Genomic DNA, 16,033 nt, shown 5'->3' with positions numbered 1-16,033 from the left:
TGTGCTGTCAATGCTAGGAAGATACTGCCTCTATACCCTAAAATTAGCGAGGAATGAGTTAGTTTTACGCCGCACTCAGCATATTCCCGCTATATGGCGTCGGTATGTAAATCTGGTCCAGACAATCAAGTGATCGACAGCATGAATATAGATCTACCCAATTTGGAACCGATGACATGTGTCAATTACGTGAGCGAGTCTGACTAGCCGATCCCGTTAGTCGACAACCATTGGTTACCGAAGACCAATATTCTAGCCCGGACATTCACGGGACAAAATTTACGAGGACTGTGGAATATAGCTCATTAACAAATTTTATGATACTTAAAGTGTAACATGTGTGGTTTAAATTTGAATTACGGCTTTTTTATTGTTTTTTTTTATGTTTGCACGGTAACACGTGAAGCGTTATGTTGTCTCACCCGAAGGCAAACAACGCTGACACGATTTATGGTGTTTTTTTCAAAGAAGCATCACCAGCAGCGTGTCTCTAAGATACTGATAATGCTTGCATGTATCCTGTCTAACTTAGAGATGTTTACACTAAGTGAATACGTTAGTCTGAGATTTATACATATGGCCCAATATTGGCGCAAACAGATAATACCCGTTCGTGGTATTCGCGTATCTCAGAACACAGAACATTGGTTGTTGTTTAACGCTGCACTCTGGATTATTCCAGCCGTATGGCAGCGGTCTATAAATAATCGAGTTTGGACCAGTCAATCCAGTGATCAACGTCATGAGCAGGGATTTGCTCAATTGGGATTAGATGACATATGTCAGTCAAGTCAGTGAGCACTGCTACCTGATCCTGTTAGCCGCCTTTTTGCGACAAGCAGGAGCTGCTGAAGATCAATTGTAACCCGACCTGATCTTCAAGGATCTTCTACAAACCAACAGGCACCCCTGGTATCATAAGCTTCAACCATAACATTTGGAGAGACAATTATTCTATAATTATATAATACAATTTTATGCTGCCACCTTGTGTTTATCGTGGGTCGTGGTTAACCCGGAAGTAGAGCATCCCCTCGCCTCATAAGCCGGTTCAAATCACCACATTGGGAAAATGAAGCTGTGTTATTGCTGGAATATTTTAATTTTGAAACAAGCAGCATATAGAACTGTTGCAAGATGATTACACTTCCTACTTCTTTGAGCAAAATACTGGGGGAACTGTGGAAATAATCTGTTAAAACATACGTGAATATTCTGACACTCTTGAAATGCAGATCAAGACAATGGATTTATTTTCTGCATTGTACTCCACATTTACAAACTATGGTATTGCAATTAGAAAGAACAGTAGCCTGGTTCAGTATGTTGCATGTTCATGGGTGCCGAACATACATTCACCAATTTACAATGCACATGCTGAGTACACCAAGCAAAATAAAACAGAAAAAAAAACACATTTTACAGGAGATCTGATTGTATCAACGGCATACCTCCCAAAATGCCGTCAGTCCACGATATTGAGGTTATGTATTGTCCGTGTTATTGTCAATATGAAATTAAAGATAACAATGATATATGCACACAAATGTCATGTATGTTGATTTAATAATCTTGCATATGTATATTGCCATAAACCCTTAAGGGTGTCCATGTTTATTATCCTTTGAACATTATCCTTGGAATATTATTTTGCGAAGCTGTGCAGCTTTCTGGAAATCACGTCAACCTTTTGCGGGTGCTTTACCCCAGGCCTTGACGTCCTCTATTGTCTGGGGGAGTTCTCGTCCTTCTGCTTCAGGAAAAAAATAATTGAGTCCAGCTGTTACCAAACACGCTACCCCGAAAATAATTCCAGGGGCCCAGGGCACGATGTCTGCCTGAAATACAGCAAAGGATGTATTCTAATGTTTAATGTGTGATGATGGCACAATTCTGAGACGTGGAGATGTGAAGACCAGCTATAGTTAAGTGACCTACATACATATTTAATCTATATTTGGAAAATCGAACTGGCACTTAGTTCGTAATATTAAAAACTCACAAGAATGGATATAAAAGGTGCGAGCATCCCTCCAACCCTGGCCGCTGTGGAACCAGATCCTATACCAGCTGATCTGCAAAAAAAATTCGTAAAATATATTAATATTATTGTAGATCAAGATTATATTTAAAGTCAGTCAGTTCACGATGTGCCTGCCAGATTGAGATCATGATGCAAAAGAATGTTGGGAATAGTCATATAACGAATATTTTGCTCGTTTTCTGTCATTCTACTTCCACGACAAGTATATATTCCAGGGAAATGGCAAAATGTATCAAACAGCAACACAGAATTCGCATGGAAGAACTATGACAAAACTGAAACAAATTAACACCAGAAAAGATCCCGAGAAGGCAACGATTCACTAACCTCATTTTGTAACTCTAAGAAACCAATTATTTGGCTACGTCTTGAACCTACTTAAATTGTCCTGTGAAAGGTTGTTTCAATGGCATTGAAAAGGCTAAACTGCTTGACGAATATAATCAAATGTTCGTTTAAAATGTAGGATGCAAATGTCCTTGATATCAGGTACATCCAGCTAGAAGGATATGAAGAATCTTTCCAAGAAACAGACACTGATAATATTGTTTCTAATATGGTACATACTTGGTAAAAAGATTCTATTTAACCCTATTTCCTGTTACATCGTACATCCAGCACGGAAAAGACGCAGCCCTTGAGTCACTAACCTGAGATTTGTCGGATAGATCTCGGGCGCATACACAAACATGGCATTGAAACAGGCACTGTTACCAATTTTCCCAGTGAAAGCCAAAACAGTGGCTATTGTTGATGCTGCATCTCCAACTGAAAGTCAAGTTAGTTTCCACGATTAGTCAGTAAACATACCCTTCCTCATAAATAAAATACAAAGTCTAGTATACATGGAAGCGTCAACACTCAGTACATCATGATGCCAGGCCGACGATATTGATACTTTAAATACTTTCTTGGTGTTTTTTTCAATTCAAGGTTGTTGCTCAGGAAAATCAACTTCTGATTACTAATAAACTGAGGGGGAACATAAGGGATCACATGAAAGGACAAGAGTTCCAGTACATTTTTCCAGGTTTCTTCACAAGCTTTGTCCTGCACAGGTTGTGAGAAATCTGGAAGAAAATAAAGGAACACTTGCGCTTTCATGTGATCCTTTATTGTTTTCTTCAGCATATTTTCTTCATGCATATGATTATTGGCAACTATTAGTAGTTACAGGTAGTAGTCTGTGAGATGGTTGATAAAATCCTTCAGGTATTAGCTATTGCTGAAGATATGTATCTACATTATTGCTTTATCAACAAACTTACCCGCAAAGGTCCGGACCATTGTCGCCAAAATAAGACTTAGGCCAGCCAGTACGTGGAAAGACATAAAGAACGCTCTCCGTCCCCACCTACAGAACAACAGTGGACATTACTTATATTATAAAACCTGAAAAGGGGAAACGACATGAGTAAAATACACTTAAAATATTTAACTGGAACTGCTCGATTATCCAGAATCATTATTATTTTTACACTGGATGCATTAGTCACTATACTGTCGTTAGTTACCATAGAAACTAGTAAGCCTTGAATGAATTTGAGTAATTACCTTTAATAGGAATCATACTGAAATGTCTTTCAGTTTGGCTTCAATTTCGTGTATAAAATAAAAAGTGAGTGTGAACATTGTGCACATGTGTGCACACATCTGTCTTACGATTAGCATTTCAGCAGGTCGTTATAAAGAAATATATCAACCGTAGTACTTCCAGCTGTTGTCAACATATGCACATGTATTATAGACAATGAAATGAAACCAATAATACCGTTATGAGCCTAAAATGAACAGTAGGCTATTCATTATCAACAAAAAACGCCACATCTGTCTTTTTGTCTTACATGGTCTATTGTTTTATTCTGTATTCTGTGTTTTCGAAACGCAAAAATATTTTACCGAGTTGGCCAGTCAAGCAGAATAGATAATTTTGCAACAGATTTTCTACGTGAAGATGATTTCCTAGTTACGACTGAAGAGCTTGACACAAGCTTAAAATGAACAGTGTGCTCTCCAATAGATATAATTGCTTCCTCTGACACCGACAATACCATGAGACTAGTGAAGATACTAGTTACAATTGGTCATTAGCCACAAAGGGTTGTGAGAAGTGACTAACGGGTCTGGTTGACGCATTTCCCAGCGCAGATCGATCATTCTATTGATCACTGGATTGTCTGGCACAGACCCGACTATTTACAAACCATATTTCTGGAATATTGCTGAGCGGCGAAGAAACGAACACAATGCAAAATCGTTAACATGTAGTGCACGCGTACATTGGGTCAGTCAAATAGATTTATTATAAAACAATATTTATTTGCGAATGTCCACCGTTGGAATATTTGTTCCTTTGTTAAGCTCATGCTTTTGAAGTTTAAGTAGAAAAAACGTGTGTGAATCTTATCCACAATAAATGCTTTGATAGTATTAACATACTTTTCAAATCATGATGGTAGTAGTTACAAAAACATGTTTTAACAATATATTGGTCATACATACTCCCGTGTTGTCCAATGTATCTGTTCTCTAGCCCATCAGGACAAATACTACAGACAAAACCACCACAATAGCTCCGTGTTACGCCTTGTACTTAAGGTTGGTTTAAGATCAAAGAATCTAGTGGTATCGCCACCAATATTCTTCTCAAATCATCGTCTTATGTAACAGATATATTGCAAATGATTGTCTGTTATTTGACTGTCAGAACTTCATTTACTATGAGAAGGGGTTAACATCCTGAGTCTCAGGTTCTCTTAAAGTATATAAAAGATTAAAGAACTCTACAGACCTTCTACCCACAAACCAGAAGAGCGGCCCCGATGGTACGCCAGCCAATGAGTTGAGGAAGAAATTCAGATACTGATCATCATGCAGGGAGGAGGATGTCAGATAGAGGCTAAAGTACGTCAAGCTGTCAACCAACCTGCAACATTGTTATATTGTTACAATATAAACTATCCTACTAAGAACACATATATTCTTAAATGTTAATTAAAATGGTGGCAGCTATAAAACTTCACCAAATGTACCAAAGAGACATTTTCAGTGTCGTTTTTCAGTTCAAGAGCGAAAGCCTAGCTACATTTTTATATTATTACAAATTGGCTGTGTATCAGCAATTACAACCGAAGTGCTGCATGGTCTTACTTCGGTTCGGAAGAATTGTCACAAGTTAGTGCGTTTAGTTTTACACCGCTTTCAGCAATCTTCCAACAGTATCATAGCGGGGACACCAAAAATGAGCCTCATAAATTGCCCCCATGTGGGGAGTCGAACCTGGGTCGGACGAATGCTTTAACCACAAGGCTACCAAAACGCCCTACTGTTATGGCCAGTTGCTTTGATGCCTATTTACACGGAAGACGTTTACACAAGTGTAACATTATCACTCACAGCGCTTGCAACTTTCAGAATAGTGTATTAGTGTATTTATAAGCTGGAGACGTAATGTACCTTTGGAACCATTTGTTCATAAACCGGGAATATTGTGCCACTAGCAGATTGTATACAACAGATCAGTACAACGATAAAACTTTGACATAAATTTGAGGAACTTTAACAATCCAAACTTGTCGTGAGATCGGTCATTGGAATGTCTGGAACAAACTCAACAGTTTGCTGCCATGTTTTACCACATTTTACTGCTGATTGACTGTTCTAAAAATCACTGATACCATTCCGTTACTGTATTCTCACCACGAGAACCAAACAACAGCACATATCTTCAACATGAACTTGGTCCGCACCAAGTCAAGGCAGCTATACTGCACGTGCTCCGTGTGTTTCTCTGGTGGAGCTTCAACGTATTTACTCTTGGTGGTGCTCAGCTCAACCGGCTTTTCCTTCTTGTCGATACCCGGTATTTGAACGTCGGTCACATCAACGTGGTTCATCTTGGCTGCTTTCTTGAACAACGCTATGGCTCTTTTGGCCTTGTTGTTCGTGATCAGCCATCTCAGAGACTCAGCCATAAAGCTGTCATGCAAACAGAAAGATTTTTTAATTCGTATAACAAAAGTCATCTACGTTTCTGTCCCGATCGAAAGATCACAATTTTTACTGAAGTAATACTGTTAAGGAAACTTAACAGTACGCCCATATTTTACATAATATTATACTCTTAATAAAAAGTTCAGCTACGCACATGTTTAGTCTCATTATATTTTCATTTATTGAAATTTCAAATCATGAAATAATACTATAGAAAGGTGAAACTGTGTGACCGCTATTAACAAAATGAAATGAAATGGTTTTGAGCAATGACAGACTTACAAAGCATCAAATGTTAACATTAAGGTTAAATTCAGATTTGGACAGTGAAACAGTGTTCAGTATGGCGTGTGACAACCTTGAGCACAAATGCAAGCTTCTACACGTTTTTTCCATAGATCAAATGAGCCTTCAAAGTTGCTACTGTGGAGTGTCCTGCCATTCTCTCAGCAACGCTTGTTCAAGATCATCCAGAGACATGACTCCCAATAATGTCCTAAGCATGTTCAAGAGGAATCAGATCAAATGACTTTGAAGGCCAGTCCATACGTGTGATATTTATCGTCTAAACAACACCGTTAACAGCTCTTTCTCAGGCATTATCATCCATAAAAACTAAATTAGAAACCGCTTGTTGCACCATAGGAATGATTACAGGTAGGTTTACACCGATCAGGGTTCATGTATGGAGAGTGGAGCACATTCATGCCACACATTGTGCATGTTGTTTCTGAGGGTAGTTGTGTTCGGGTGATGTTCTCCATGTTGTGAGAAAAGTCAAATTGACAGTCGCTTGGGGTTCTGTATTCTTTGAATATTTATCTGTCACCTATCAGTAGCGTGCAACATATGTCATGTTTGGGATTTCACTTTCTTAGTAAAATAAAAATTCTTGTACTTTGGGGGTTCAGTACCATCCGGAATTCGAACTTGCACATTCAGAGTCAGGCACCTAATCGCCAGCACACAAAGTCAGCTGCCTAACCCGCTCAGCCACGGCGACTTCCACATCAGTAGAATATCGGCAAAAATCACCATCGAGATTGATTTGTTTTTATTTGGGAGACAGGGGGAGAGGGTAAAGAGTATACTTTATCCACTGCTTGTGGCACCTGTGAAACTTTACGATAATGGACCAAGACCATATCAATACCTGACGCACATTTCGTGTCAATATCTGTATAAGTACACCTTGGTGACTCGACTGATATAATGGGCATAGTCAGTTCCCAGCAACCCCAGAAAGGCACCTTTAAACAATATGTTTGAAACCAGAACATTTTCCATGAATGTTTTTCTTTCTCATTCTTATTATACACATGTACAAGTATGAATTAGAAATAACTTGTACTCACAAGATTTGTAGAAAGACACTGATGGACACAGAAACAAAACAGAGCTGCAGAGTTCTCCAATCCATATGACGTAACAAGTAGGCCACCCCTGTGAGGAGAAGGGTGCTGGCACTCCATGATAGGGTGTAGAATGTGGATATTTCAATACGTTTGTTTCTTGGGAACGCTTCCATTATCATAGTGTATGTACACACAACGATACCCTACAAAAACAACAGGATGGCAGTGGTCATTCAAATGTAGTGATACATTGTGCCATATTATCATACAACAACTTCAAGTGAGTGAAGTTAGTTTGGGGCTGCACTCAGCAATATTCCAGTTAAATGACGGCAGTCTATAAATAATCGAGTCTGGACCACAAAATCCAATGAACAAAAGTATGAGAATCGTTCTGCGCAAATTGGGATACGATGGCATGTGTCACCCTGGCCACACGATCCCGTCAGTCGCCTCTTACGACATGCATGGGTTGTTGAGGATTAATTCTAACCCGGATCTTCACGGGTTCAAATAGCGTATCCTTGATGCATGTATATATAAAATACAGCCTGTTGGTTACAGCTATTAATGCTACAAGTATCCGTGTAAGTGAACAGGTGCATGTTTGTACATGGGTGTTTGAAGGATGAATGGAAAATGAAATAGGGAATTTAAATATGAAATGATTTCCCACCGATCACCTAAAACAATTTCGGTAAAATAGTTTTCATGAGATCAATGAATGATAAAAACAGGGACAATTGATGAATTCGTCACAAACTGTACACCCAAAGGCATCTGTTCACGTGCACTATATTTGCTCATAAATCTTAACAATTTTGGTGCATGATCCTCGTGCAATTCCTATGCATAAGGTTTGCAGTTGGTTCCCCAAATTTAGAGGAGAAATTAATTTTTGATGCGACCATAATCTATATACGTATAATGTTACGAGAGTGCATTTTCCGTAAATGTTATTATTAATTAAGTAATAACTATTATGGGTCACATTCCGTATCATAAATGTTCAGTGGTATTAGTATTTTATCGTCAAGCCTTGAAGGTAGTTCTCTAAAGTTACCTCCCTTTGAAAAAGGTAAACACGAGGCTGACCGAGAGAATTCTACGTTGATGGCGATGGTCGTATGTCCTCGTACATTCAGGAAATGTTGACTTTATATAGAAAGGCTAGTTGCCGTGTTGTCTGACACGGGTGTACACAGATTAACTGAAGTAAATTAACTTGCCAATCTCAGTCAACGCTTGACTTACATAACCGCTGCCTGACAGCTCGCTGTGTTACATTCTGTACAACTGTTTCTCACTCTCACATGAAGACTTACGTGAGTTGACATTATATTTGTGACCCATTACTTTAGAATTGACTTAGTTGTATTGTATATGAAACCTCCGTTGTGAATTATGTAGTATCTTGGTTTTGTTTTGCTGAATACATCATTGAAAAATTCAGACTTCTCAGTGTTATATTTTGTGGTCCTGAAGGGATTTCGTATACCTTTTGTCAAGGCAATTATCCAGCGTGAGTGGGTGAGTCTAAAGTTGGATGGCAAGTATGCATGTCATACGTGTTCATGAACCTTTGTTCAAAAGGCGAATCTGTTCTCAGATGCTTCAGTAAAGATGTGCTTCTATATCAGATTACGTGAACTGATACAACGTGCAATGAACGTTTACCTGTTGAAAAATGCCATTCACTAATCTCAGAGCAGAGAAGGCTCCGATATTAGGAGAGAACGCTAAAGCAAGTCCGGCACCGGCGGTCAAAACGTGTGACAAAATAAGAAATGGTTTCCTCCCGAACTTGTCCGACATCCCCGATACCGTGGCTGCGCCGATCCCTTGTCCAACGATGAAGAGAGACTGTGGGAGGCGGGCGAAGAAGACATTCCCACACACAAGATCCCACTGTAAAACAAGCAACATGGATATATACCTTGGCCTAAATTTTCGAAGCTCTCATAGCTCTAAGATAGTCGTAAGTTAATGTTAATATATGACATTCTCTTAGCGCTAAGAGAGCTTCGAAAATCTAGGCCCAGGCTTACATGTGTTAACAGTCATTCAATTCTTGTAATCCAGTTTACGAAACAGGAGGCATATTATGTAAGTCGATCCTAGAAACCGTCATAGATTTCATAGCGTCTGACGATGAGTCGTACCTCGGGTTCAATGGAATGATCTCTCTCCATGTTATATGTCCAGACACTGCATGCATGTGTTGTCGTGACATTGGTGGTGGTGTTCCGTACAGACACGTCACATTTGCCGTAGTCGGTGTTGGTGTCGTTGCCATAAAGTGGAGTCACGGCACATAGCTGCTTCACGGGCTGAGCTGTTGGACGATGTATGGAGATGTAAACTCCGAGTCAGCAATGTTGGGGATTAACACTGGCTATCCTTCTTTTAATAATATTATTCTTGCTGGCAAAAAAAGGTTCATATACCTAGATAGTATAAATGATAGAAAGCCGACTTCTAAAGTGTGTTAAATAACCTTCTATCAATCGAAATATACATAGCTAGGAAAAATAACAACATGGTTAAATCTCAGAGTAAATGGCCCATGGAATTGAAATTGTAATCGTTAACCTAATCACTTAGAAGTATAGTATCTACTACACACCGTGTTTGCCATACTTGAATATATCGTTTGGTATGCGAACGTTTTTACTCTCTCTTACATGTGTACTATATTTTACCTACAGTATTTGTTATCCTACACTATGCCACTTGCTATGCCTACTTTGGACCACAATTACCACAAATATAACAACATGTAGCCTGATTGTACTTTCTTGCGAAAGTGCATTATGCGCTACTTACTGAACATTGTTATGTCTTCAAACCTCAGTTACGTACTATCATAAATGCCATAGGGGCAGGAATATCCTGACAGTACTTGCTAGTATAACTTCATTGGGCACTATCTACTGTACATGTTATGCTAGCCCATTGCTATGTCATTAAACCACAGTTACTATCATAAATGCCATAATGACAGACATATCCTGACAGTACTTGCTAGTATAACTTCATTGGGCACTATCTACTGTACATGTTATGCTAGCCCATTGCTATGTCATTAAACCACAGTTACTATCATAAATGCCATAATGACAGACATATCCTGACAGTACTTGCTAGTATAAGTTCATTGGGCACTATCTACTGTACATGTTATGCTAGCCCATTGCTATGTCATTAAACCACAGTTACTATCATAAATGCCATAATGACAGACATATCCTGACAGTACTTGCTAGTATAAGTTCATTGGGCACTATCTACTGTACATGTTATGCTAGCCCATTGCTATGTCATTAAACCACAGTTACTATCATAAATGCCATAATGACAGACATATCCTGACAGTACTTGCTAGTATAACTTCATTGGGCACTATCTACTGTACATGTTATGCTAGCCCATTGCTATGTCATTAAACCACAGTTACTATCATAAATGCCATAATGACAGACATATCCTGACAGTACTTGCTAGTATAAGTTCATTGGGCACTATCTACTGTACATGTTATGCTAGCCCATTGCTATGTCATTAAACCACAGTTACTATCATAAATGCCATAATGACAGACATATCCTGACAGTACTTGCTAGTATAAGTTCATTGGGCACTATCTACTGTACATGTTATGCTAGCCCATTGCTATGTCATTAAACCACAGTTACTATCATAAATGCCATAATGACAGGAATATCCTGACAGTACTTGCTAGTATAACTTCATTGGGCACTATCTACTGTACATGTTATGCTAGCCCATTGCTATGTCATTAAACCACAGTTACTATCATAAATGCCATAATGACAGACATATCCTGACAGTACTTGCTAGTATAAGTTCATTGGGCACTATCTACTGTACATGTTATGCTAGCCCATTGCTATGTCATTAAACCACAGTTACTATCATAAATGCCATAATGACAGGAATATCCTGACAGTACTTGCTAGTATAACTTCATTGGGCACTATCTACTGTACATGTTATGCTAGCCCATTGCTATGTCATTAAACCACAGTTACTATCATAAATGCCATAATGACAGGAATATCCTGACAGTACTTGCTAGTATAACTTCATTGGGCACTATCTACTGTACATGTTATGCTAGCCCATTGCTATGTCATTAAACCACAGTTACTATCATAAATGCCATAATGACAGACATATCCTGACAGTACTTGCTAGTATAACTTCATTGGGCACTATCTACTGTACATGTTATGCTAGCCCATTGCTATGTCATTAAACCACAGTTACTATCATAAATGCCATAATGACAGACATATCCTGACAGTACTTGCTAGTATAAGTTCATTGGGCACTATCTACTGTACATGTTATGCTAGCCCATTGCTATGTCATTAAACCACAGTTACTATCATAAATGCCATAATGACAGACATATCCTGACAGTACTTGCTAGTATAAGTTCATTGGGCACTATCTACTGTACATGTTATGCTAGCCCATTGCTATGTCATTAAACCACAGTTACTATCATAAATGCCATAATGACAGACATATCCTGACAGTACTTGCTAGTATAACTTCATTGGGCACTATCTACTGTACATGTTATGCTAGCCCATTGCTATGTCATTAAACCACAGTTACTATCATAAATGCCATAATGACAGACATATCCTGACAGTACTTGCTAGTATAAGTTCATTGGGCACTATCTACTGTACATGTTATGCTAGCCCATTGCTATGTCATTAAACCACAGTTACTATCATAAATGCCATAATGACAGACATATCCTGACAGTACTTGCTAGTATAAGTTCATTGGGCACTATCTACTGTACATGTTATGCTAGCCCATTGCTATGTCATTAAACCACAGTTACTATCATAAATGCCATAATGACAGGAATATCCTGACAGTACTTGCTAGTATAACTTCATTGGGCACTATCTACTGTACATGTTATGCTAGCCCATTGCTATGTCATTAAACCACAGTTACTATCATAAATGCCATAATGACAGACATATCCTGACAGTACTTGCTAGTATAAGTTCATTGGGCACTATCTACTGTACATGTTATGCTAGCCCATTGCTATGTCATTAAACCACAGTTACTATCATAAATGCCATAATGACAGGAATATCCTGACAGTACTTGCTAGTATAACTTCATTGGGCACTATCTACTGTACATGTTATGCTAGCCCATTGCTATGTCATTAAACCACAGTTACTATCATAAATGCCATAATGACAGGAATATCCTGACAGTACTTGCTAGTATAACTTCATTGGGCACTATCTACTGTACATGTTATGCTAGCCCATTGCTATGTCATTAAACCACAGTTACTATCATAAATGCCATAATGACAGACATATCCTGACAGTACTTGCTAGTATAAGTTCATTGGGCACTATCTACTGTACATGTTATGCTAGCCCATTGCTATGTCATTAAACCACAGTTACTATCATAAATGCCATAATGACAGACATATCCTGACAGTACTTGCTAGTATAACTTCATTGGGCACTATCTACTGTACATGTTATGCTAGCCCATTGCTATGTCATTAAACCACAGTTACTATCATAAATGCCATAATGACAGACATATCCTGACAGTACTTGCTAGTATAACTTCATTGGGCACTATCTACTGTACATGTTATGCTAGCCCATTGCTATGTCATTAAACCACAGTTACTATCATAAATGCCATAATGACAGGAATATCCTGACAGTACTTGCTAGTATAACTTCATTGGACACTATCTACTGTACATATTATGCTAGCCCATTGCTATGTCATTAAACCACAGTTACTATCATAAATGCCATAATGACAGGAATATCCTGACAGTACTTGCTAGTATAACTTCATTGGGCACTATCTACTGTACATGTTATGCTAGCCCATTGCTATGTCATTAAACCACAGTTACTATCATAAATGCCATAATGACAGACATATCCTGACAGTACTTGCTAGTATAAGTTCATTGGGCACTATCTACTGTACATGTTATGCTAGCCCATTGCTATGTCATTAAACCACAGTTACTATCATAAATGCCATAATGACAGGAATATCCTGACAGTACTTGCTAGTATAACTTCATTGGGCACTATCTACTGTACATGTTATGCTAGCCCATTGCTATGTCATTAAACCACAGTTACTATCATAAATGCCATAATGACAGGAATATCCTGACAGTACTTGCTAGTATAACTTCATTGGGCACTATCTACTGTACATGTTATGCTAGCCCATTGCTATGTCATTAAACCACAGTTACTATCATAAATGCCATAATGACAGGAATATCCTGACAGTACTTGCTAGTATAACTTCATTGGGCACTATCTACTGTACATGTTATGCTAGCCCATTGCTATGTCATTAAACCACAGTTACTATCATAAATGCCATAATGACAGGAATATCCTGACAGTACTTGCTAGTATATCTTCATTGGGCACTATCTACTGTACATGTTATGCTAGCCCATTGCTATGTCATTAAACCACAGTTACTATCATAAATGCCATAATGACAGGAATATCCTGACAGTACTTGCTAGTATAACTTCATTGGGCACTATCTACTGTACATGTTATGCTAGCCCATTGCTATGTCATTAAACCACAGTTACTATCATAAATGCCATAATGACAGGAATATCCTGACAGTACTTGCTAGTATAACTTCATTGGGCACTATCTACTGTACATGTTATGCTAGCCCATTGCTATGTCATTAAACCACAGTTACTATCATAAATGCCATAATGACAGGAATATCCTGACAGTACTTGCTAGTATAACTTCATTGGGCACTATCTACTGTACATGTTATGCTAGCCCATTGCTATGTCATTAAACCACAGTTACTATCATAAATGCCATAATGACAGGAATATCCTGACAGTACTTGCTAGTATAACTTCATTGGGCACTATCTACTGTACATGTTATGCTAGCCCATTGCTATGTCATTAAACCACAGTTACTATCATAAATGCCATAATGACAGGAATATCCTGACAGTACTTGCTAGTATAACTTCATTGGGCACTATCTACTGTACATGTTATGCTAGCCCATTGCTATGTCATTAAACCACAGTTACTTACTTTTGTAAATCCTCCATTCAGCTGAATAGCCTGATTGTACTTCTCTGTATTAATATATTCGGCCTACCTATTGTACCTGTTATGCTAGTCTATTAGGCCAAGATTGTCATGCCATCAAATCATAGTTGTATATGCTTGTAAATGTTCCACTGAAATGAATAAAAATATTGAAAGCAGCTCCGTTGCTAATGCCATGGATCATGTGACATATTAAATTATACAACCAATTACCTTGATATTTGTTTGGTTTCTATTTGTTTGCTATGCAGCGCAATACTCAGCAATATTCCAGCTATATGAAGGTGGTGTGTAAACAATCGAGCCTGGACCAGACAATCCCATGAGCATGCTAATAGTAACATGAGCATTGATCTACACAACTGGAAGACGATGACAAGTGTCAACCAAGTCAGCAAACCTCGTCACCCTATCCCTTTAGTCGACCGGATGAGTTGCGGAGACCAATTCTAACGGGGATCTCACACTGGATCATAGTATTTGTAGACACAAGCTTACCTATGAAGGCGTAGTTGAGAAGATGGAAACAAACTGTCAGGTTTCCAATACAGAGGAGAACAGCTTGAAACAACTGATAGCGACCTAAGCTTCCAAGTAGTTCCAGTACACTGTCAATAGTTCGTGGAGGTTCCTTTTTAACGTCGGCCATTTTCCAAACTCTAAAACAAAGTTTTATCAGATTAGTTGTATGCTAACACATAGTGAATGAATGACCTTTCCAGTGCGGTGTGGTCACTATGGCTGTGGTGTAGCTTTGGTGACTGTATGGTCACCTCTGAAGGAAGAAATGTTCTTCGCCCTGATCGTGTTAATGTTATGTAAGCAGGCTGTTGTGGGAGCTGATATCGCAGGTCGTGGGTGCACGTCGTTCTGGTGAAACCCAGTGATACCATCTGGGATGAAATTTCGACACAGCAAGCCACAGAGTCCTACCCATGATCATTACTTCTGAGTGAGTGATTGAGTTTAGTTTTACGCCGCACTCAGCCATATTCCAGCTATATGGCGGCGGTCTGTAAATAATCGTGACTGGACCAGACAATCCAGTGATCAACGACATGAGCATCGATCTGCGCAATTGGGAACCGATGAGCCTGACCACCCGATCCCGTTAGTCTTAAGATATAGTGGCCTTTTATGGCAACATGACGTCTGACTCTGTGAAGTCTGGAAAGCATTACTAGATGGTATAACCCCCTTTTAGATAATATGAGACTTGACACTTCTTCTGAATTCATACGAACTGTACTACGTGAAACAAGTTCCAGAAGCAGCCAAACACTGCTTTAGGTATACAGACAGCAATCTATGGAAATTGTCTCTTTACTTTAGAATTCTGATGCAAGTATGTTGTGTTAACAGAGTAACGAACGTATGTCACTCTCCGAAGTTATTGGGGCAGATACAGGTCGTTCATTTATTCGTTCATTGGACACTTAACCTTTAGCCTGCTGAATTAATTTCAGCATAAGG

At 38.7% G+C, this 16,033-nt stretch overlaps 1 protein-coding gene across 1 annotated transcript; it reads right to left on the bottom strand.

The window, feature by feature from the left end:
- Positions 1-1,236: 1,236 nt before the first annotated feature.
- LOC137277033 (solute carrier family 22 member 6-A-like) lies at positions 1,237-15,209 on the bottom strand. The gene is made up of 10 exons (XM_067808694.1): positions 15,059-15,209; positions 9,555-9,727; positions 9,070-9,300; positions 7,393-7,595; positions 5,744-6,022; positions 4,836-4,970; positions 3,313-3,398; positions 2,695-2,812; positions 2,003-2,075; positions 1,237-1,838 (listed from the first exon to the last, which is right to left on the bottom strand). The coding sequence occupies exons 1-10, from the start codon at positions 15,207-15,209 to the stop codon at positions 1,683-1,685; spliced, it is 1,605 nt and encodes a 534-aa protein (XP_067664795.1). The 3' UTR covers positions 1,237-1,682.
- Positions 15,210-16,033: the final 824 nt, after the last annotated feature.

The sequence above is a fragment of the Haliotis asinina genome, chromosome 3 (genome assembly GCF_037392515.1).
Source record: "Haliotis asinina isolate JCU_RB_2024 chromosome 3, JCU_Hal_asi_v2, whole genome shotgun sequence".
Classification (NCBI taxonomy): Eukaryota; Metazoa; Mollusca; class Gastropoda; order Lepetellida; family Haliotidae; genus Haliotis; species Haliotis asinina.
The sequence above is the reverse complement of the archived record's forward strand: the minus strand, read 5'-3'. Positions and strand labels throughout refer to the sequence as shown.